This window comes from Urocampus carinirostris, chromosome 19, assembly GCF_059441175.1.
Source record: "Urocampus carinirostris isolate Australia breed hairy pipefish chromosome 19, RoL_Ucar_1.0, whole genome shotgun sequence".
In the NCBI taxonomy this organism is placed as follows: Eukaryota; Metazoa; Chordata; class Actinopteri; order Syngnathiformes; family Syngnathidae; genus Urocampus; species Urocampus carinirostris.
In genome coordinates this window covers 27585894-27610217 of record NC_142367.1, presented here as the reverse complement: position 1 = coordinate 27610217, position 24324 = coordinate 27585894, and the positions used below count along the sequence as shown (strand labels likewise).

Below are 24324 nucleotides of genomic sequence, written 5' to 3'. Positions count from 1 at the left end.
CTTCAGCAACGGCAAGCAGACAACATGCGAGCACATTAATAATGAAACTTCGATAATAACAATGAACATAACTTTCCCACGTACCTGCATTCAGTAAATAAAACAATACAAAAGTCAGGGGTCTCTGTTCTCGACTGCAATTATCTAAAACATTGAAGATACAAAAGAACGGGTCATCACTCAACAGGCCGCACCTCGTGGCGTGTTTGCAACAAAACATGTTGCATTTTCATTTCAAGCTGTATTAACTTCTTATTTAGTGCTTTTTTAATACACATCATTTAGAACAACTTATATATCTTCATATACAAAAATAATTTCGAAAGCAGCTCAAATGTCCAGCAAAATATGCATTTTTTTTATCCAACTGATATTGGGCACAGCTTACCTTCAGCGCTTACAAAAATCACTTAAGCTACGGCAAGCGCTGAAGCCCATAAAGTGCCAAACGAAAAAAAACAGTCGCAGACGCCCATGACTTAACAACTGAATGAGGTACCGGAATATTAACAGTAATACAACAAAAACACAGATTTTGTGAGAATTCAAAAAAACATTCAAAACAATCAAATTTCAACTCTGTTACACCAGCTGGCGCCACATGGGCGGGGCCAGTTGGGCGCCATCATTTTTTTCCCAGGTCCTCAACAAATGCTGGTCGCTTGTCCGATTTTTCACAAAAAGAAACGAGCATGCATTGTTAGGTGAATGAAGGCTATGTTTGGTTAATGGAGTCCGATAACTAATTTGAACAATTTGGTAAACGATACATTTTAATAGTTTATTTCCTAACAAGGTACACACAATTGTCTGGAAAATACGGTACTATGATTCTTAATTTTAAATCAAAACATCTTTGTTTTAAAATTTAGATATTCAGTCAGAGCGCAATATGGAAGCCATAATTCAGTTGTTAAAACGAAGATATCATCAATAAATTCTACATGTTTTTTAAATTTGAGCGCAGTATACTTTTTAGGATGATCTAAATTGATTTGATGCAACTGTGCAAAGTCCGTTTTTATTTCAATGTTTTTTTTTTCAAATGACATGATTATAAAAAAGTAAACGGCTCCTAAAAGTAAAAACTAAAAATCATTTAAAATATTATAAAGGCTATTTAAAAATGACACCTTTTTTGAATGGAAATTTCGTTTGAATTTGAATTGAATTGTGGCACTCTTGGGCTGCCGTAGCTCAGGACTGAATTGAGCTAAGCCACCCACTTGTTAAAGGTACATTGTCCTATTTGACCACTAGATGGCACTGTATTGTAAAATGCGAACGAAACCATTGTCAAATGAGTACCCCGTAGTAGCATGGTGCCAGAGAATTAATTATTTTGTACCATTCGGAGGAACTGTCCCTTTAATGTCAACACGTTTGCATTTGATGGTTCAGTCATTGTATTGGCCCAAGCGTTGTATATGATATTTGCAGTACACTCATTTCTCCGCTGAGGCAAATAGCGACGCTGTAGGCAGCTTCCGTGTTTAAAAATACACAAAGAAGACGTACACTTTTATAATTGTTTGAAAGAGTGTTTCAGTATTTTGAAATCAAGCGGTGTTTCTGGTAAGCGTTTGTCCTCCATAAAGTCATTTGTATTTTTTATTTATTTGCCATCCTATAAAATAATTGGTGTCATTGTTGATGATTTTATTGGATCTTGATTTAGGTCGTAAATCGAACGAACACTTCAAAAGGAAATGTTTGCCGTTAAATGTCAAGTTCTGGGTTTCGGAACCGGACACACTTTGTTTCGTCTAAAATAGGGGTGTCGAACATACGGCCCACAAGGAGGTTTAATCGGGCCTACAGGATAATTCAAAAGTTGAAAAAAATGCTCCAACGACATGGAATTCACATTTGTAACAGGATGCAATTCACAGATTGTCCACTAGGGGGCAGAGTGATCAGTATCTACTACCAGAGGCGTGTTCAGGAGAGTGAGCGATTGCTATCGCGAGCTATCGCTAGCTTCTGAACGGCCAGTGATTATTGAGCGCTCGCGTGCCCGAGTAATCACGGGAGAAAGACCGCTTACTTTGATTTCCAACATGGCGTCGACAGTGCAGAAGATGGAGGATCTCACCCTGACGAGTGCTGTTGGCGATGTAATATATCGTCTTACATTGCCTGGTAATGTTTGTGAACAATGCAAGACAGGTATGACCCTTCCACTGCGTTTAGGATAACCTTAACTGTGTCAATATGCGAACTGTCGCTCATATCAGCCAACTCGCTCAAAGCAAGCTGTAGAACGAAATCCATTGTACTGTCGTCGGCCATTTTGGATCAGTAAGGCAATCACAGCGAGCGATTACAAAACGTTCAGCAGTGCGCGGCAAGCGATTATCAAGAGACTACATGTCTGATCACTCTCCTGAACACGCCTCAGGGTACCCCAAATGAACAGGCCTGGCTGCTAGAATTTTGTGCATGTTTGGAGCAACCTACCTTTGTGAACTAATTTTCTCAGTAATGACTATTGTTAGGAATTAAACTATTAAAAATTTAGTGTTTACCAAACTGTTCAAATTCGTTATCTGACTCCATTAACCAAACACAAACTTCATTCTCCTAACAATGCATGCCCGTTTCTTTATGGAAAAATGAACAGGAATAGCCGACATTTTCACATGGAGGCAGATTTATTTTTTTAAAGTATTTAAATGAATTCCATCAAATTAGCCGAATTATTGTCGAATTAGTCTTCGGTGAGCCTCCCTCTCACGATCTCTCGTCTCTCTTCTTCTGTCTTCCGTCTTTTCCACACGCTGGGGCATTGGCTCCTCCCCCATGGGGCGGGTCAGGTGCCAGCTTCACCACCTCCTCGCCAAAAGGCGCCGCCACGTCTAAAAAACTCACAACAAGAAAGCTTATCAGCCAAACAATGTCTCCTTTCCCGCGTCACAGGCGTCAGCCCTTGTCCCCGTTCTTGCTGTTTTTCTGTAAACATCATTCTTGTCTAGGCTACAATGACCTCGCCCCACAGCTCAGCCAATTAATATCTTTTGTCAAGTCATTTTTATTTGTGACGCCCTTAATCACAAAGAGTCTCAAAGGGCTGCACAGGTTATTGCACAGACTATTATTTCAGACTATGATGACACCATTCCCGGATCTGGAACCAACATGAGGGCAAGGAAAAACTCAAAAACCTCAACATGAGGAAAATGAAGAAACCTTGAGAAGGGACCACACATCTGGTAATCCCCCTGTATTTGTATTTAAATGTAATTTGTATTTGATTGTAAAAAAATCCCTTATAGTCAAATAAATCAAATATAAAATCCTTAAAGGGAAAGGAAAACCTTAAAAACCTCATCGTGAGAAAAACGCATAAAATATAGTTAAACTTGAAAACAACTGAAACGGACGGTGTGCCTCCAATTTTTTTTTTCATGAAAATAAGTCTGCCTCGTGTCAAAAAACACTGCTCTATACAAAGTCTAAGGACAATGTAGTGTGCCCTGAAACAAAACGCTGGTTAACTTGAAAGTAGCTCATATCATTTGAACAGATTTTGAATTCCAACTCGTCATTTTGTATGAAACGTTTCCTGCAGCATTGTTCCGCCACAAGTGAGGAGGAGGATGGACGAGAAACTTTTCCCGGAGATCACACTTCTCGATCTGCCCATCAGTCCATCCTTCCGTGCGATTGAGGTAAATGCAAACCCCAGCCAATGTTCCTCTGCGTGTGTGCGCAATTGCGCACTACCCAGAGCTTTTCCGCGCACAAGAAAATCTAGCCAGCTCACAAAAATCAGGGTTCCAAATTGCTCATTAAGAAGCCAATTCAGTCAAAGTGACAGTGCACGAAGGTCAAAATACACGGGTTCCCCTGACGCTGGGCGGCAGTAGCTCAGGAGGTAGAGCGCTCGTCTTGGGATCAAGGGATCCCAGTTCGAATCCCGGCTCGTCCGTGTTACATGTCGAGGTGTCCTTGGGTAAGACACTGAACCCCTAATACCTCCAATAAGCAGGTTAGCGCCTTACATGGCTGCAAGGCCGCTATTGGGAAATGTGGAACACATTGTAAAGCGCTTTAGGAAGTCATTGACTTGAAAAGCGCAATAGAAATGCAGATCATTTCATTTCAAATACAGTATTTTGAAGTCAAGGTTGAAGTTGAGTAACGTCAGTAGAGTTTTTTGAGAGCCGGCTTCTTCGGCTTGGCTCACTAAAAAGGACCGGCTCTTTCGGGTCCCAAACGGCTCTTCGGGTTGTTTTTGCTTCTTTATTCCCTACACGAGCAAATAGGATGTAAAATTCTGCACAAAATGACTTAAAGGAAGGGGGGAAATAGAACAAAATGGAAAAAAATACCAAAATGAAAAAGTAGTGAAAAGCTGAGAAAAAAAGAAACAAAATGAGGAGGAAAAAAAGAGCAGGAAAAAAAGCCAGAAGCAAATAAAGGGAAAAAAGGTAATAGAGAACAAAAAAGCAAGAAAAAAGTAACAGCTCGGAAAAAATAAACACAATGAGATTTATTTTAAAAAGGAATTTAAAAAAAAGAAAAAACAGGGAAATAGAGGAAAAAGTTTGTGTTGCATTCAAATAATTTCCAATGATATCAAGTTAATCTTGTTGCCAACATTGTACTTCCACTAATAAAAGTAATTAAATACTGTTGTGTATCGTGCAACCGACTCAATAAGAACCCCAAAATGTTAATATTATGCGACAAAAGATACCAGGAATAAAAGAAATGGAAATCTTGAGAAATAATTGTAAAAACAAATGACGTTTGTAGTCAATTCATTCAAAAGTGAAAAATAATTTTGCATTGCCGAAAACTCAGCAAAATGTAACACGATGTCAAGCTTTGGACATGTTTGATCATGATTTATTTGCCACACTTGGGATTGCTGTTGCTCACTATTGTTTCAAGCGTTGCTCACCGACTTTGTGTCAACGCTCAGACTCGGGGAAAATGACAGGGAACATTGACCAATGTTCCAACTTGAATGCATATTTTTCTCCTTTCTCATTGCAGACGGAGACCATACCGGACTTTACCGATGACTCTTTAGATTGTTCATCGCAGAACCTAATGAACTTCACGATGGACATAACGAATTCTGATCTGCTGGCACTTGACACCTGGGACACAAAAGGCACCGTTCAGTGTCGTCCCGAACGCATTGCGGAGTCCGAGAACCCGAATTCGGAGCCCGTTTTACCTGAATCTCTAGAGAGCGTCCCTCCAAAACCAGAAGAGAAGCCCATCTCCGATGATAAAAGTGTCTCCTTGTTGAGTGGACTTCCGGAACAAGATCCAGAGTCTAAAGCCAATCGCACCACAGACGTCCGGTCGGCAGAATCGAGCCTGGTCTCCCGTCACTGCAACACTTTTGACGCCGAACCGGCGCCAAACATCGCCGTCACTCTATCGGAGACCGGTTTGTCCGGGAGTCGGCACAACACCTTCGAGGCGAGTCCTCCTTGGCTATCGAGGACCTACGACCCGGCTGAAACGTTTATCTTTGACCCCACCGTGGAGCAAAGACCTTTTATCGCTTCCACACCCCTGCCCCGCTGCAAAACGGTGGATTTCTGTGCCAGGACAGACGGCAAATTGCCGGGACCTGAGGAACAGCCAAACCTCTGTTCCGAACCAGAAGCCCGGGTGACGGCTGTCGCGACATCGGACGTCTGCCCTTCAAAAACGCTTCCGTCTCAAGCGCCCGCAAAATCGCTCTTGCCTTTCTTGAAACGGTCGCATTTGACGTCGCTTCCCAGGCGCAGCGAGAAACCGTCTTCGGGTTCCAGCTCCACGCAACGGAAGACACTTGCACAGGTAATGAAAATTTGAGTTTCTCGCCGGCACGGGTGGAAGTGGAAAAGTTGACGTCTGGAAATTGCTGAAATCGGTGGTCGTGATTAGAATAGAATAGAATCTAACTTTATTGTCATTGTTACAACATGGGTTGAATATATTGTGACAACGAAATTGGACGTGGCACTCCAGGTCCACGTTTTACAGTGAGGATAAAGAGAACAAAGAAAACGTTTGTACTGTCCTTGTTGCATGCTTTGTTTTCCTCCGGAGGGGGGTGTATGAGGGGGTGAGGGACAGACAGAGATGTCTGGATCCAACTAGATGTTTGATCTTACTGTACGCACGGTCCAGTGTTTTTTCCCCCGGTTGCTCAGTCCACGTATTGAATGAATTTGGGAAGTACAGTCCTTAAGCATGCCCGATTAAAGTCGCCGGCGATGATAAAAGCTCCGTCGGGGTGTGCGAGCTGCTGTTTATTGATAGCAGCGGGCTGGGGATTTAGCGCTATGCTAACGTTAGCATCCGGTGGAACGTAAACGGCAACCACAATGACCACAGTTAGATCTCTCGGTAGATAGAAGGATCTACACGATACTGCCAGAAACTCTATATCGAGTGAGCAGTGTGTATCAATGATTCGGCTGTTATTGCAGCGCATAGTCCCCCACCCGTTTTTACCGGAGTCTCCGTCTCGGTCGTGCCGGTGAAGCGTGCGTCCTGCTGGTTGGACTGTGGCGTCGGGGAAGCCAAGGCTCCGTGATGACAAAAATATTGCAATTTCGGACAAAGCTGTTGGTAACGATCCGTTAAGGCTACAAACAATGTACCGTAATTTCCACACTATAATTCGCATTGGACTACAAGATGCACCCTCCCAATATTTCTTTTGTCACGTTTTTCGAGTCAATTCCCATTTTTTTGTGACGCCCTTCATCCGGAAATGTCTCAAAGGACCGCACGGGCCTCAATGACACCATCCCCTGTACTGAAACCGACACGCAGGCGAGGAAACTCTCAAAACCTCAACATGAGGAATTAAGAAACCTTGAGAAGTCTCAACCGTGACCCTTATAAAGTCGTCATAAACCTAAAAAGTATCAAGAAGTCCCGTCAGCTTGCTTAACTATACAGATCCATTCTAAGCTAAGATGTGCTAACAATTAAAACAAGAGTACATTCAAGTCATTGCAATATGTTTGCTACTCTCACACAATGTTTGAAAATGAAGCGATGTCAAATATTTCACTGTACTACCTCATATGCAGATCATTAGTTTTGGAGCGATCGTCGTTGGGCGTCGATCCAAAAAATACGCAGAGAGGAGATGTGGCAAAAAGGGAACGCGCTTTATTGCATTCGGGACACATTCAAAGTTCTAGATGTTCAACATTGGCTTTTCAGTGATCTCAAAGTTAAGATATCTCGTGAAGGTCGTCCGCCCCGGCTCCCTCAATCAGCTTGTGACCTCTTGCAACAACGTCATCCCACGACCTCCACCAGATGCCTACATACTGATCATGAGTTGTTATCCACATTCCACAACATTAGTATATAAAAAGAAGAAAATACTACTTAAAATAAAAAAAGAATGATGTGCTTTGTTTTAATTTTTTACAGCGCTATCTTCAACCGCTTTGTTTAACAAATTAAGTTTTTAAATGGAGTGTGCTACCTCATGAGCGGTCAATTGGTATATAAAAATCTACTGCCACCTACTGATCTGGATGACTATTTTTGCGGTCTAAGAAGCAGACCACTGACGTGTGGGAGAGCTATAAATTGGCTAACGGTCGAAAAAAAATTAGGCAAGGACTTGTTATGTTTTTAACCAGCTGCAGCGGGGAGAATAGCAGAGAAGACAAGCAACTGACTCGTCCACACTCACTCACTCTAGCCCCCCTCCCCCCGTCTGCCTCTGTGTTTTATTGAAAATGCAAGACACGGAAAAGTACTGGTATGTTGAGACAAAGACAAACGACCAACCCCATGGAAAAGCACTGACACCTTTAAACAAAGACTGGAAGTCTAAGAGAATGCCAATAGGAGCATCAACTGATTAGAAATACACACTTTGAGCAAATGCGGTTAAGCCTACTTTAACCTATTGCAGTTCCTTGTCTGAAGATGGCAAAAATACTGAATAATGGCCGGATTTTTTTGTAAAGATAAAATTGGGCAAATTCCAGCGGCACACTGGTTGAAAAACACTGGTCTAAGTGGTTGTGCTTCTTTTGTTTCCCTTTTAGCGACAATTAACCACTATAGGACACTCCTAAACTATGTTTCCCAAAGGTAAAACGGTTACCGTACGCAGTACGTTTCATTGTAGCGATGCGTTTCCAATTTTAGCCACTGTATTTGTCAGTGTGCGTATATAAGGCACCGTTTTAAATTTCCGGGAAATTTGGGGTTTTATAGTTACGCCTTATAGCCCGTAAAATGCGATACGAGCTAAAATCTCGTTCACTGCTAGCAAATTTAAACGGTGTAAACGGTGCGGCCGTTTTGGGGATCAACAATGACTTTTCGTCTTTTCGTTTCTGTTTTTTGGGTCTTTTTAGACGACAGCATTGTCCAGTGCAGCTAGTCTGCATCCGACAACATCGGGTAAGACGTTGAATTCTTGCGATTGATGCTTTGTTGCGCCGGTGTCATTTCCCCGTTTTCCGCGACACCAGCCACCAGGCCGAAGACGGGGGTGGAGAAGCCCCCGTTCGGTGGACCGAGATCAGGTCGGGCTTCCGTTGCAGGTAATAAAGGTAATGACTCAAGATTAAACTTGGTTTTATGGATGTCCTCTTTCATTTTTTTCTCCTTAGCGGCCACTGCTTCAGTCCACATTCCCCAGTCAAGGAAGCGTGACTTGAGCAGGGATGCAAAGTTGGAAGCAAAGAAGAGCAAGACTGGTAAAAATGGGAAATAGGACATCAATATGACGTTGTCATTTTTCTCAAACTTGGAAATGGGATTAGCTCATGTGCGGCCCCTTCTCGAGGTTTCTTCATTTCCTCAAGCTGAGGTTTTTGAGTTTTTCCTTGCCATCGTGTAGGTTTTAGATCAGGGGATGGTTGCAGTTGATAGTCTGTGGTGCACAGGCGGCCCGCGGGCCAGATTAGGCCCGCTATGGGATTGAATCCAGCCCGCGAGACAACACTCAGAGAAGCGCAAGAGAAAAACAAGCTGCAGGTTGCAGGTTGAAAAATGGCAACTTGATGTTGCCAAAGCCAGGTGCCTCGAACAAAGACACTCTACTTGTATTTCTCTCAATCTCTCTTTTTATGAGCTTATGATTGATGCCCACCTCATATTCTGTTTTGTCCTGTCTCTTTCCGACGCCTGCCTGGCTGATACGAAGGAGAAGGATGATTTGGGATGGGTCAGCGGACCGGCGTCTGACCTGCAGCATGTCAACCCCTGCATTTACCGGCTGGCAGAGACGGGAGGCAGCGTCGTGGCCGTCATAGACTTTCTGGACCGGTTTGCAGGCTGGGGGCGTCGTTGATGTCATGCACTTTCCGGACATTTTCATTATCTTACCTTATGTTTACTATTATGTGTACAGTAATGCTAATTGTAATTCACCCTGGTCAATCCTGGAAGGGGGATTACCACATGTGAGGTCCTTTCTCAAGGTTTCTCTTTTCTCCTCACACTGAGGTTTTTGAGTTGTTCCTTGCCCGCATGCTGGTTTAAGATCAGGTCATTGTGTCATTTTGTAACTGTAATCCTGTGCAGTCCTTTGAGACATTTTTGTGATTAAGGGCTATATAAATTGACTTGACTTGACTTGACAATTTGACTTCACCCCTTTTCTCCCACGCTCTGTCTCTTTCACTCTCTGTGTCTCTCTTTTTCTCTTCCTTTGTTGCTCTTTGTCTCTTTCTCTTTGTGTCTTTTAACCTTATTCTGCTCTAACTTCCTTTTTTTCCTTTTCTCTGTTTTCTCTTTCTCCATTCCTACCCTTCTTTTCTCTCCTTCTGTCTTTCTATTTCTCTTTGGATTTCTTCCTCTCCCTTTCTTTTCCCCCTTTCACGACTTTTTATCTCTCTCTCTCTTTCTTTTTCCTGCCCTCTCTCCTTTTCCCTCCCTCTTTCTCTTATTTCTTTGTCTCTCTTTTTCTTTCTCTTGAATCTCCTCGTCCGGCCCCCGACAGAATGTTTGTTCTATCGTGTGGCCCCCGAGTTCAAATGACTTTGACAACCCTGCTGTAGTGTGTATAGGCTTTTGAGACTACTTGTCGCAAATGAATGTGACTTCGAATCTCAATATTGTTGACCGTATCCTTCCGTGTGACACAGGTGAAAAAAGAAATTTTCCCTACTTTGCTCCCCGACTAGGCTTCTCTTAAAAATGGTGCGTCGCTTAGAGGAGTTAGGCAGAATTTCTTACTCTCCGCCACCATCTACTGGCTTGAAGTCACGATTGCACCCTCATTCATGATGTGCGTGCTTTTCTTTGAATCGCTCGAAAAAAAAACATTTTGGGGGTGGTTGGTGTTTGGACGAGGAGCAGGCCAATTCTTACTTTCACCACTTTCATGCTACACGAGCGAATGTAAAGGAAAAAACAAACCGGCGGGAAGAGCTTGCAGTCACTCACCAGCTCTCCCCTGAGCCCCCTGTCTTGGAACCTAATATGTTCGTACAGCTGCTTGAAATCCTTAAATGCTTGAAATTGAATGTTGTGTTTTCTAGGGTTACAGTGCTTGAATTTGGGTGAAGTGCTTGTAAATGCGCGAATAGGTTGCCATGTTGTTTAACAAATCTGACATTCTGACTTCCGTGACACCAGTTTATTTGAGCGCGTCTAAGAAATGCAAACGCATCATGAGGTGACTGGGCCTTCAATGATGACGCAAGCCAGGAGATGGCAGCATAGAGCAACAAAGTTCTAAATTCTGTACAGCTCCTTTAATTTCAAGAAGAATCGGCTTCCTTGGCTATCACCACCAACCTTAAGTACATTTTTAGTTCCGGTGTGATTAATAATAGTAATGATAATGACAATTGATCTTTTATTCTTCATAACTATATAGTAATGTATTATTCTTTTAGAATGGTACCGGAGAAGTGGCCAAATTGGCTTTGAAACTCCTTTTAAAAGTGCTTGAATTTGGCCTTGCATCAAATTGATGAGCCCTTTAAACAGTGTTTTTGAATGGATCAAACTATAAGGGACCCATTTCCATCTCACAAGTTTGTATTATGTTCCATGTTACCTTCAGGTGCCGCAGATAATGGCGTGGCCAAGCTTGGAGGCCTCAAGCCACAAGTGAATCTCCGTCAAGTGGAAAAAGGCTCAGGTAAGTCAGACGAGTGCTTGGTTCTGACTTCTAAAGGCAGTTGTGTGTTGGTACTGTAAGGTTTTAACATGTATTAGCCTGAAATCTGACTCCGAAGACACTTCACGTGTCTTGTCTAAACCCTTCCAGTTGGTGTATAAAATAGTATGTAACTTCAGTACTGAAAAGACAAATGTAGTGAATGAAAATAAATGTGTAATAAGTACATTAATGTGTCACATCTAAGTCAGTAAGGTCATATTTAAAGCCCCAATGTGTAATATTCGACCACTAGATGGCACTGTGTTGTCTTGTAGAAGCAAGGGCCATTGATGCGCGGGGGGGATACCGGACATGCATGGCGCCAGAAATTTTTTGACCTATAATTGTTTTCCTGAAAATGAACATGGGTATGACGGTTCACATATTTTGTCTAGTGTTCAACTTTTTTTTTTTTTTTTAACTGGATGGAAGTTGGAGACACACTGTGCCTTTAAACACTAAAGACTGGGAATATTTCAAGTGGATAATCTTCAGGAAATTTATATCAATCCCTTTTTTTGCAGCTTGCACTAAATGCGCATCAATGGAACAACAGCTTCAACATCAAATTGCAGAAAACCAGAGACTGAAAGAAGGTACGTCCGTCTTTGCGATCCATTTCAAAAGTGAAGAAAAACGCATCGGTGTATTTTATACATCTTGTTCCAGAGAACCAACGGCTGAAAGAAAAAATACTGCAAAAACCATTGGACTGATTTCCCTGTAAATGTTCTGTAGTTTGTAAAAGAAATAAAAATGTATTCATTTCAGTGATCGCCTATTTGAATATATTACCCAAATCTCTGAAGAGAATTAGCATTGTCTTGTGATTACAATGTCCAGGACATTATTTACAATATGAGATGCAGCACTCCAGGACAAACGTGTTATATAGGCATGGGTTGGTTAGAAGAGCTAGAATTTCCTGTGGTGTGTCATATTTGTCCATTAAATGGCACTGTATTGTCTAAGTCATGGAAAAGCAAATGAACACAGCGTAGCAGCAAGATCCCAGACAAACGTGGGGGTGTGACTACTCAGATTCTGCTATGTAAAAGTAATGCAAATTTCACCACATCATTGGGAAGATAGTTTATGTATTTTTGCCAATCATTCAAATTTGGATTTTTGTACCATTAGGAGGCTCTCTATAATACTGTTGAGAATAAATGCTACACTACCATGATTATTTCAATAATAATATTTGCGTTTGGACAGGATAGTGTCGACCAGGGGTCTCAAACTTCATTCACTTGGGGGCGCCAGAGCTAAGGTTTAGGTGAGGTCGGGCCTAAAGGATTTTATACATTTGACTATAAAGGATTTTATACGATTGACTACAAGTTACACATATTCAGTTTAATGCAATGAAGATATTCACTGACTGCTTTGGTTCAGTGTACAAAAACAGGTCAGAGCAGGCTGTTCGAAATGCATCATATTTTGTCTAGGAATTTCGATAACGGGACTCATGGATTTGCTGACGCAGAGCGACAGGCGCTGTCGTGGAAGAGCCATACCTCAAGGCGCGCAAACAACTGATTGGCACGCCCATGGGAGGAGCCGGCACGCCATAATGCGAGGAGACGTGAGCCAATAAGAGAAAGCCAATAACGGAAAGAGGCTTCCTGCACACTCCTACATGACTTCAGCGGTCTCCTGTATACACTTAGTTCTGCTGTTTGAAATAATAAAATCCGCCCCCGTGTGGAAATGTCGGCCTTCATGGTCATATTTCTCAAGAAACGAGCGCGCATAATTGTTGGAGGAATGTAGGTCGTATTTGGTTAATGGAGTAAGATAACTAATTCAAACAATTTGGTAACCGGTACATTTTGATAGTTGAATTCCAACAGGCCAAACGAGTGAATCTCGGAAAATGAGAATCCAAGAAATGTTCACTGACTTCTATCTGGAATATTCCCTGGAAGATCCCAACTGTTTTCCCAGGGGCAGGGGCGGGAACCCTTTTGACGCAAAAAGCCATAAATCAAAGTAAATTTTTTTGGGGGGGAGAGAGCCACACCATATATCAGAAGACTGCAAACAAAATCGCCATACCGGCCATCCAAACAAAATAAATTCTTCAGCACATTTTATTTCACTGATTTTTTTTCTAAAATGTTCGAAATAAAAATTCCAAAGCCTGTGTCTCATTAATACAAATATGCCACTTAAAATGTGTCTCAATCCCGCGGTTACTTGAGTATTCAGGCACATTTTGACCGTCACCGGTCAGACGAGGTGGCGACGTGGGGAGTTCCTGGCCCGCCCATGGGGGGGTGGCCGACGCCCCGACTTGTGAAAAGACGGGAGACGGAAGGAGAGAGATGGGGGAGAAGATCGTGAGAAGGAGGCTCGACGAAGACTAATTCGACAATACTTCGATGGAATTCACTTAGGTAAATACTTTAAGAAAATAAATCTGCCCCCGTGTGGAAATGTCAGTCTCTTGCCCATATTTTCCCGAAAAGAAACGAGCATGCATTCTTGGGTGAAAGAAGGTTATGTTTGGTTAATGGAGTCAGATAACTACTTAGAACAATTTGTTAATCAATGCATTTAATATGTTTAGTTCCTAACCATTTGTAAATCATATTTACTCCCCCTGGCATGTTTCATAATTTTTCTCTGTATTTGTTCCCTTGTACAATTTGTTTTAATGTTAAGTAAGGTTACAGTGCCATTTTTGTATGGAAGTATGTATGCATTTTGTTCAATTACGCATAAAAAAAGACTTGAAAAAGAAATAAGGAGAAATACTGTCAGGATGCATAGGCAAATATATTTACACCGCACTGCATAGAATAGAATAGAATATGCCTTTTTTGTCATCGTTACAACATGGGATATGCTGTGACAACGAAATTGCATAGAAGTTGGCCTAAGATTAAATTGAAAAAGTAGTGCGTCATAACCATAGTGCTCGTTAAAAGTCGTGCAATAACACTTAATGTACTCCTAAAAACGATGCATGTTAGAACTTCAGTTCAAATATTCAAAATCCTGTTCTCAAAATAAAACTGTATTTCTGGGTTTCGCCAAAGGTGGCCGCTGTCGCGCATCTGTGCTATGTGGTTTTTCCGTGACGTCACTTCCTTTCCCGGCGCGTGTGCACACACTAGTAAACGTCGCACGTTTTCTCTTGTCAGCTTAACAGCAAAACTGGATTTTATAACCGCTCACACGAGACAGAATCAACAAGGAGCATATTTCGCAAGGATTTAGGTGCGTTTGTGGTCATTTTGTGTGTTTTACCGGACGGTACTCGTTGGCTTTCCTCTTGTGAGGCCTGCTCATGGAAGCCGACTTAGCATTAGCTTAGCAATATGCTAGCTAGCGTTCGCGGCTAAACCGATATACGTTAGAATCCTTGTGTTGAAAATAAAATAATATTAAAATAAAAGAAATAGAATATAGAAATACCCAATATAACGTGTTGATATAGAGTATTTAAATAGTGCTACATAAAATACACACTGTCATAGAAATAGGGTCATGCAAATGATGGGGTGGGGTTTAATGTGGGCTTTTACTCCTCCGGGTGGAGTTAAAGAGCCTCATGGCATGAGGAAGAAATGGTCTGTCTGTCCGTGGAACAAGACTTTGACGGCAGTTATGTCAAAGTAGTCAGTATCACGTATTCATGCCAATCTAGCTGATGGGATTGCTTTTGTAATCATACCATGCTACTATAAACCGATTTAATATATACATTTCTAAAAACGAATCTACAGTCTTTATACTGATACGTTTTTCAAGCTACCTTTTCTTAAATGGTCTGCATTTCTATAGCACTTTTCAATTCAATGAAGACCTGAGGATGGATGGATATATAATTTAATATAGTCATATGTTGTAATTTGTGCCAGTTATGTCTTAATTTGCATTTGTTTTGGAACTTTACATAATGTCATGTACCTCACTACATTTTTAAAACTACATTATCTGCATATGCAACACTGTATTCAGTATGTTATTCCTGTACATACATGCTGACATTTCTTGTGTAAATTTGGATAAATTATAACTATCATCTTATCCTCCTTGTTTCATAACCTTATCTTCTCTGTTCCTTTATCTTCTTGGGTTTTTTACCTCACTGTGAATGTGTGATACTGGAGTGTCATGCCCAATTTCGTTGTCACAATATGTTAACCCATTTTGTAACGATGACAATAAAGGTATATTCTATTCTACAGATTTGATCCCCAAAAAATCATGACCAAAATAATTTAATGTTTTCATGTTATTTTTTTGCATTAATAGATGCTGCATTAATGATATACATTTTTTCATGTTCTTTAATTTTCTGGGGGTCAATGTAATATTCACATCATAAACATGAATTAATAAGATAAAAATGTATCTGGTTTTGATGTCATCTGTTATGTTTTTGCATTAAATTGAATCAAATTCAATGCTAAAAATATGAAATTGATGTATGTTCTTTTGACTTTTTCGCCATCTTTAAATTTTAATAGCACTTGACTCCCTGTTGGTGTCTGTGTGTGAATGGGTAAGTGTGAAGCACATTGTAAAGCGCTTTGGGAGGTCTTCATTGACTCGAAAAGTGCTATAGAAATGCAGACTATTTATTTTATTTATTTAAAGCACTTTACAATGTGCTTCACACTTACACACCAATAGGGAGTCAGCTATGCAAGGCGCCTACCTGCTTATTGGGGGTATTAGGGATTCAGTGTCTTGCCCAAAGACACTTTGATAATCCGGTAATCAAACCTGCGACTTCTTGATCCCAAGACGAGCGCTCTAAATCCTGAGATAACGCCGCCCCGAACGCACATTTAGTCGACTAATAAAAAAACAAATGTTCAAGAGCCTCATGGCTCTTTAAAAATGTTTTTTTATCGAGTGTAACTTTCAAAGGAAAACATTTAATTGTTCCATTTTGTGTTTTTTTTTTTTTTTTTTTTTTTAGATTTTCAAATCCATTTATGTCTGAGCTGAAGACCAAATTGAGGAGACCCAACAAAAACTGAGATGTAGATTTATTTGGGGTGAATATCCGCATAGAATATGATGGATTGTGTGAAGTATGAATCGATGATTTTGTGGACATTTTCTAATAAACTTTACGAAAGCAACAGATTTTTGTCTTTTCTGTCATCAAGAGTCAACTCGCAGGAACCAAATCCCATGCCACCAAAACAAGCACGGTGAGTAACATTTGACCACTTGATGGCACTGTTTTGTCTAACGCGAATGAAAAACGCTCCCAAATGAGCACAGCGAGGCAGCAAGATGCCAGACAAACATGGCAGCGACTTTTAGGGATTCCACTATAAAAAAAAGAACTGTTTCTAGACCTATGATTGATGTTTTGTACAATTAGGAGGCACTAAATATTACACACTGTCCTTTTAAGGCACACATTTGAATATCAGGTAGATTTGGAGGTTTCGGGTTGAAGGATTTTGTACATTTGACTATGTAATATATTTTATAATATCCTTTAAAGTAAGTGCATGTACTCAGTTTGATGCAGTAGAGATTCACCGACTGTTTTTCTTCAAGGTACATTAGAAGGGTAGGCTGTCTGGAATGCATCAGACTTACTTTGATAACAGAATTCCTGTGAGTGCTGACGGGAGAAGGCCAGACGCAAAAGGACAAACATCACGACGCCCTTCGACGAGGAGGTGGTGAAGCTGGCACCTGGCGCACCCATGGGAGGAGTCGGCACGCCCATGGGAGGAGCCAGCACGCCAGCTTGTGAAAAGACGTGGGAAGATCAGAGAAGATCGAGGGAGAACGAGAGGGACACTAATTTGGCTAATTCGATGGAGTTCACTCAAGTCAAATTATTAAAGAAAATAAATCTGCCCCCGTGTGGAAATGCCGGTCGCTTGTCCCTGCCCACTGCCTGAAGATAGCTTGGATGGGCTCCAGTACCCCCGTGACCCTACTGAGGATAAGCGGTGTAGATAATTGATGGATTGATATCGGTTCCCACTACAAATAGCCTAACGGGCGAAACGATCATAAAACCTTTCAAAATGGGTTGATTAACGAGTATTACTTACACTTCTCCTTGAATGTTTTCCCTCCAAAAATATTCTTCCATCAAAGATGGGATGAGTAAAACAAAAGCAATGAAACAGGCGATAATAGGGCTTGCCGTGTAAAACAGAGATTCGCAGACAGACCGACAAAAGGGGACTGACGGGACAGAGTTTAAATACTGACAGGGAGCCAATCTGTCAACATGCTAGTGTAGCGACCATCGTTCATGCACGACCCAAGGTTTCACAATCTCTGGTTTATTGCCTGCATTCAGTAAATAAAACAATACAAAAGTCAGGGGTCTCTGTTCTCGACTGCAATTATCTTCAACGCTTACAAAAATCACTTCAGCAACGGCAAGCAGACAACATGCGAGCACATTAATAATGAAACTTCGATAATAACAATGAACATAACTTTCCCACGTACCTGCATTCAGTAAATAAAACAATACAAAAGTCAGGGGTCTCTGTTCTCGACTGCAATTATCTAAAACATTGAAGATACAAAAGAACGGGTCATCACTCAACAGGCCGCACCTCGTGGCGTGTTTGCAACAAAACATGTTGCATTTTCATTTCAAGCTGTATTAACTTCTTATTTAGTGCTTTTTTAATACACATCATTTAGAACAACTTATATATCTTCATATACAAAAATAATTTCGAAAGCAGCTCAAATGTCCAGCAAAATATGCATTTTTTTTATCCAACTGATATTGGGCACAGCTTACCTTCAACGCTTACAAAAATCACTTAAGCTACGGCAAGCGCTGAAGCCCATAAAGTGCCAAACGAAAAAAAACAGTCGCAGACGCCCATGACTTAACAACTGAATGAGGTACCGGAATATTAACAGTAATACAACAAAAACACAGATTTTGTGAGAATTCAAAAAAACATTCAAAACAATCAAATTTCAACTCTGTTACACCAGCTGGCGCCACATGGGCGGGGCCAGTTGGGCGCCATCATTTTTTTCCCAGGTCCTCAACAAATGCTGGTCGCTTGTCCGATTTTTCACAAAAAGAAACGAGCATGCATTGTTAGGTGAATGAAGGCTATGTTTGGTTAATGGAGTCCGATAACTAATTTGAACAATTTGGTAAACGATACATTTTAATAGTTTATTTCCTAACAAGGTACACACAATTGTCTGGAAAATACGGTACTATGATTCTTAATTTTAAATCAAAACATCTTTGTTTTAAAATTTAGATATTCAGTCAGAGCGCAATATGGAAGCCATAATTCAGTTGTTAAAACGAAGATATCATCAATAAATTCTACATGTTTTTTAAATTTGAGCGCAGTATACTTTTTAGGATGATCTAAATTGATTTGATGCAACTGTGCAAAGTCCGTTTTTATTTCAATGTTTTTTTTTTCAAATGACATGATTATAAAAAAGTAAACGGCTCCTAAAAGTAAAAACTAAAAATCATTTAAAATATTATAAAGGCTATTTAAAAATGACACCTTTTTTGAATGGAAATTTCGTTTGAATTTGAATTGAATTGTGGCACTCTTGGGCTGCCGTAGCTCAGGACTGAATTGAGCTAAGCCACCCACTTGTTAAAGGTACATTGTCCTATTTGACCACTAGATGGCACTGTATTGTAAAATGCGAACGAAACCATTGTCAAATGAGTACCCCGTAGTAGCATGGTGCCAGAGAATTAATTATTTTGTACCATTCGGAGGAACTGTCCCTTTAATGTCAACACGTTTGCATTTGATGGTTCAGTCATTGTATTGGCCCAAGCGTTGTATATGATATTTGCAGTACACTCATTTCTCCGCTGAGGCAAATAGCGACGCTGTAGGCAGCTTCCGTGTTTAAAAATACACAAAGAAGACGTACACTTTTATAATTGTTTGAAAGAGTGTTTCAGTATTTTGAAATCAAGCGGTGTTTCTGGTAAGCGTTTGTCCTCCATAAAGTCATTTGTATTTTTTATTTATTTGCCATCCTATAAAATAATTGGTGTCATTGTTGATGATTTTATTGGATCTTGATTTAGGTCGTAAATCGAACGAACACTTCAAAAGGAAATGTTTGCCGTTAAATGTCAAGTTCTGGGTTTCGGAACCGGACACACTTTGTTTCGTCTAAAATAGGGGTGTCGAACATACGGCCCACAAGGAGGTTTAATCGGGCCTACAGGATAATTCAAAAGTTGAAAAAAATGCTCCAACGACATGGAATTCACATTTGTAACAGGATGCAATTCACAGATTGTCCACTAGGGGGCAGAGTGATCAGTATCTACTACCAGAGGCGTGTTCAGGAGAGTGAGCGATTGCTATCGCGAGCTATCGCTAGCTTCTGAACGGCCAGTGATTATTGAGCGCTCGCGTGCCCGAGTAATCACGGGAGAAAGACCGCTTACTTTGATTTCCAACATGGCGTCGACAGTGCAGAAGATGGAGGATCTCACCCTGACGAGTGCTGTTGGCGATGTAATATATCGTCTTACATTGCCTGGTAATGTTTGTGAACAATGCAAGACAGGTATGACCCTTCCACTGCGTTTAGGATAACCTTAACTGTGTCAATATGCGAACTGTCGCTCATATCAGCCAACTCGCTCAAAGCAAGCTGTAGAACGAAATCCATTGTACTGTCGTCGGCCATTTTGGATCAGTAAGGCAATCACAGCGAGCGATTACAAAACGTTCAGCAGTGCGCGGCAAGCGATTATCAAGAGACTACATGTCTGATCACTCTCCTGAACACGCCTCAGGGTACCCCAAATGAACAGGCCTGGCTGCTAGAATTTTGTGCATGTTTGGAGCAACCTACCTTTGTGAACTAATTTTCTCAGTAATGACTATTGTTAGGAATTAAACTATTAAAAATTTAGTGTTTACCAAACTGTTCAAATTCGTTATCTGACTCCATTAACCAAACACAAACTTCATTCTCCTAACAATGCATGCCCGTTTCTTTATGGAAAAATGAACAGGAATAGCCGACATTTTCACATGGAGGCAGATTTATTTTTTTAAAGTATTTAAATGAATTCCATCAAATTAGCCGAATTATTGTCGAATTAGTCTTCGGTGAGCCTCCCTCTCACGATCTCTCGTCTCTCTTCTTCTGTCTTCCGTCTTTTCCACACGCTGGGGCATTGGCTCCTCCCCCATGGGGCGGGTCAGGTGCCAGCTTCACCACCTCCTCGCCAAAAGGCGCCGCCACGTCTAAAAAACTCACAACAAGAAAGCTTATCAGCCAAACAATGTCTCCTTTCCCGCGTCACAGGCGTCAGCCCTTGTCCCCGTTCTTGCTGTTTTTCTGTAAACATCATTCTTGTCTAGGCTACAATGACCTCGCCCCACAGCTCAGCCAATTAATATCTTTTGTCAAGTCATTTTTATTTGTGACGCCCTTAATCACAAAGAGTCTCAAAGGGCTGCACAGGTTATTGCACAGACTATTATTTCAGACTATGATGACACCATTCCCGGATCTGGAACCAACATGAGGGCAAGGAAAAACTCAAAAACCTCAACATGAGGAAAATGAAGAAACCTTGAGAAGGGACCACACATCTGGTAATCCCCCTGTATTTGTATTTAAATGTAATTTGTATTTGATTGTAAAAAAATCCCTTATAGTCAAATAAATCAAATATAAAATCCTTAAAGGGAAAGGAAAACCTTAAAAACCTCATCGTGAGAAAAACGCATAAAATATAGTTAAACTTGAAAACAACTGAAACGGACGGTGTGCCTCCAATTTTTTTTTTCATGAAAATAAGTCTGCCTCGTGTCAAAAAACACTGCTCTATACAAAGTCTAAGGACAATGTAGTGTGCCCTGAAACAAAACGCTGGTTAACTTGAAAGTAGCTCATATCATTTGAACAGATTTTGAATTCCAACTCGTCATTTTGTATGAAACGTTTCCTGCAGCATTGTTCCGCCACAAGTGAGGAGGAGGATGGACGAGAAACTTTTCCCGGAGATCACACTTCTCGATCTGCCCATCAGTCCATCCTTCCGTGCGATTGAGGTAAATGCAAACCCCAGCCAATGTTCCTCTGCGTGTGTGCGCAATTGCGCACTACCCAGAGCTTTTCCGCGCACAAGAAAATCTAGCCAGCTCACAAAAATCAGGGTTCCAAATTGCTCATTAAGAAGCCAATTCAGTCAAAGTGACAGTGCACGAAGGTCAAAATACACGGGTTCCCCTGACGCTGGGCGGCAGTAGCTCAGGAGGTAGAGCGCTCGTCTTGGGATCAAGGGATCCCAGTTCGAATCCCGGCTCGTCCGTGTTACATGTCGAGGTGTCCTTGGGTAAGACACTGAACCCCTAATACCTCCAATAAGCAGGTTAGCGCCTTACATGGCTGCAAGGCCGCTATTGGGAAATGTGGAACACATTGTAAAGCGCTTTAGGAAGTCATTGACTTGAAAAGCGCAATAGAAATGCAGATCATTTCATTTCAAATACAGTATTTTGAAGTCAAGGTTGAAGTTGAGTAACGTCAGTAGAGTTTTTTGAGAGCCGGCTTCTTCGGCTTGGCTCACTAAAAAGGACCGGCTCTTTCGGGTCCCAAACGGCTCTTCGGGTTGTTTTTGCTTCTTTATTCCCTACACGAGCAAATAGGATGTAAAATTCTGCACAAAATGACTTAAAGGAAGGGGGGAAATAGAACAAAATGGAAAAAAATACCAAAATGAAAAAGTAGTGAAAAGCTGAGAAAAAAAGAAACAAAATGAGGAGGAAAAAAAGAGCAGGAAAAAAAGCCAGAAGCAAATAAAGGGAAAAAAGGTAATAGAGAACAAAAAAGCAAGAAAAAAGTAACAGCTCGGAAAAAATAAACACAATGAGATTTATTTTAAAAAGGAATTTAAAAAAAAGAAAAAACAGGGAAATAGAGGAAAAAGTTTGTGTTGCATTCAAATAATTTCCAATGATATCAAGTTAATCTTGTTGCCAACATTGTACTTCCACTAATAAAAGTAATTAAATACTGTTGTGTATCGTGCAACCGACTCAATAAGAACCCCAAAATGTTAATATTATGCGACAAAAGATACCAGGAATAAAAGAAATGGAAATCTTGAGAAATAATTGTAAAAACAAATGACGTTTGTAGTCAATTCATTCAAAAGTGAAAAATAATTTTGCATTGCCGAAAACTCAGCAAAATGTAACACGATGTCAAGCTTTGGACATGTTTGATCATGATTTATTTGCCACACTTGGGATTGCTGTTGCTCACTATTGTTTCAAGCGTTGCTCACCGACTTTGTGTCAACGCTCAGACTCGGGGAAAATGACAGGGAACATTGACCAATGTTCCAACTTGAATGCATATTTTTCTCCTTTCTCATTGCAGACGGAGACCATACCGGACTTTACCGATGACTCTTTAGATTGTTCATCGCAGAACCTAATGAACTTCACGATGGACATAACGAATTCTGATCTGCTGGCACTTGACACCTGGGACACAAAAGGCACCGTTCAGTGTCGTCCCGAACGCATTGCGGAGTCCGAGAACCCGAATTCGGAGCCCGTTTTACCTGAATCTCTAGAGAGCGTCCCTCCAAAACCAGAAGAGAAGCCCATCTCCGATGATAAAAGTGTCTCCTTGTTGAGTGGACTTCCGGAACAAGATCCAGAGTCTAAAGCCAATCGCACCACAGACGTCCGGTCGGCAGAATCGAGCCTGGTCTCCCGTCACTGCAACACTTTTGACGCCGAACCGGCGCCAAACATCGCCGTCACTCTATCGGAGACCGGTTTGTCCGGGAGTCGGCACAACACCTTCGAGGCGAGTCCTCCTTGGCTATCGAGGACCTACGACCCGGCTGAAACGTTTATCTTTGACCCCACCGTGGAGCAAAGACCTTTTATCGCTTCCACACCCCTGCCCCGCTGCAAAACGGTGGATTTCTGTGCCAGGACAGACGGCAAATTGCCGGGACCTGAGGAACAGCCAAACCTCTGTTCCGAACCAGAAGCCCGGGTGACGGCTGTCGCGACATCGGACGTCTGCCCTTCAAAAACGCTTCCGTCTCAAGCGCCCGCAAAATCGCTCTTGCCTTTCTTGAAACGGTCGCATTTGACGTCGCTTCCCAGGCGCAGCGAGAAACCGTCTTCGGGTTCCAGCTCCACGCAACGGAAGACACTTGCACAGGTAATGAAAATTTGAGTTTCTCGCCGGCACGGGTGGAAGTGGAAAAGTTGACGTCTGGAAATTGCTGAAATCGGTGGTCGTGATTAGAATAGAATAGAATCTAACTTTATTGTCATTGTTACAACATGGGTTGAATATATTGTGACAACGAAATTGGACGTGGCACTCCAGGTCCACGTTTTACAGTGAGGATAAAGAGAACAAAGAAAACGTTTGTACTGTCCTTGTTGCATGCTTTGTTTTCCTCCGGAGGGGGGTGTATGAGGGGGTGAGGGACAGACAGAGATGTCTGGATCCAACTAGATGTTTGATCTTACTGTACGCACGGTCCAGTGTTTTTTCCCCCGGTTGCTCAGTCCACGTATTGAATGAATTTGGGAAGTACAGTCCTTAAGCATGCCCGATTAAAGTCGCCGGCGATGATAAAAGCTCCGTCGGGGTGTGCGAGCTGCTGTTTATTGATAGCAGCGGGCTGGGGATTTAGCGCTATGCTAACGTTAGCATCCGGTGGAACGTAAACGGCAACCACAATGACCACAGTTAGATCTCTCGGTAGATAGAAGGATCTACACGATACTGCCAGAAACTCTATATCGAGTGAGCAGTGTGTATCAATGATTCGGCTGTTATTGCAGCGCATAGTCCCCCACCCGTTTTTACCGGAGTCTCCGTCTCGGTCGTGCCGGTGAAGCGTGCGTCCTGCTGGTTGGACTGTGGCGTCGGGGAAGCCAAGGCTCCGTGATGACAAAAATATTGCAATTTCGGACAAAGCTGTTGGTAACGATCCGTTAAGGCTACAAACAATGTACCGTAATTTCCACACTATAATTCGCATTGGACTACAAGATGCACCCTCCCAATATTTCTTTTGTCACGTTTTTCGAGTCAATTCCCATTTTTTTGTGACGCCCTTCATCCGGAAATGTCTCAAAGGACCGCACGGGCCTCAATGACACCATCCCCTGTACTGAAACCGACACGCAGGCGAGGAAACTCTCAAAACCTCAACATGAGGAATTAAGAAACCTTGA

At 41.7% G+C, this 24324-nt stretch overlaps 2 protein-coding genes across 2 annotated transcripts; both read left to right on the top strand.

Annotated features, from left to right (window-relative positions):
* Window positions 1-1955: 1955 nt before the first annotated feature.
* LOC148347896 (uncharacterized) lies at window positions 1956-6044 on the top strand. Its single transcript, XM_088323890.1, has 3 exons — window positions 1956-2169; window positions 3572-3671; window positions 5005-6044. Exons 1-3 carry the CDS (start codon window positions 2159-2161, stop codon window positions 5821-5823), a joined length of 930 nt encoding a protein of 309 aa, XP_088180016.1. The 5' UTR covers window positions 1956-2158; the 3' UTR covers window positions 5824-6044.
* Window positions 6045-19440: 13396 nt separating this feature from the next.
* LOC148347895 (uncharacterized) lies at window positions 19441-23529 on the top strand. Its single transcript, XM_088323892.1, has 3 exons — window positions 19441-19654; window positions 21057-21156; window positions 22490-23529. Exons 1-3 carry the CDS (start codon window positions 19644-19646, stop codon window positions 23306-23308), a joined length of 930 nt encoding a protein of 309 aa, XP_088180018.1. The 5' UTR covers window positions 19441-19643; the 3' UTR covers window positions 23309-23529.
* Window positions 23530-24324: the final 795 nt, after the last annotated feature.

What these genes read in the sequence shown, in the direction of transcription:
- LOC148347896 (XM_088323890.1), top strand. An exon ending in CATCCTTCCGTGCGATTGAG is followed by an intron (nt 3,672 to 5,004) that starts GTAAATGCAAAC and finishes TTCTCATTGCAG; the next exon opens with ACGGAGACCATACCGGACTT.
- LOC148347895 (XM_088323892.1), top strand. An exon ending in CATCCTTCCGTGCGATTGAG is followed by an intron (nt 21,157 to 22,489) that starts GTAAATGCAAAC and finishes TTCTCATTGCAG; the next exon opens with ACGGAGACCATACCGGACTT.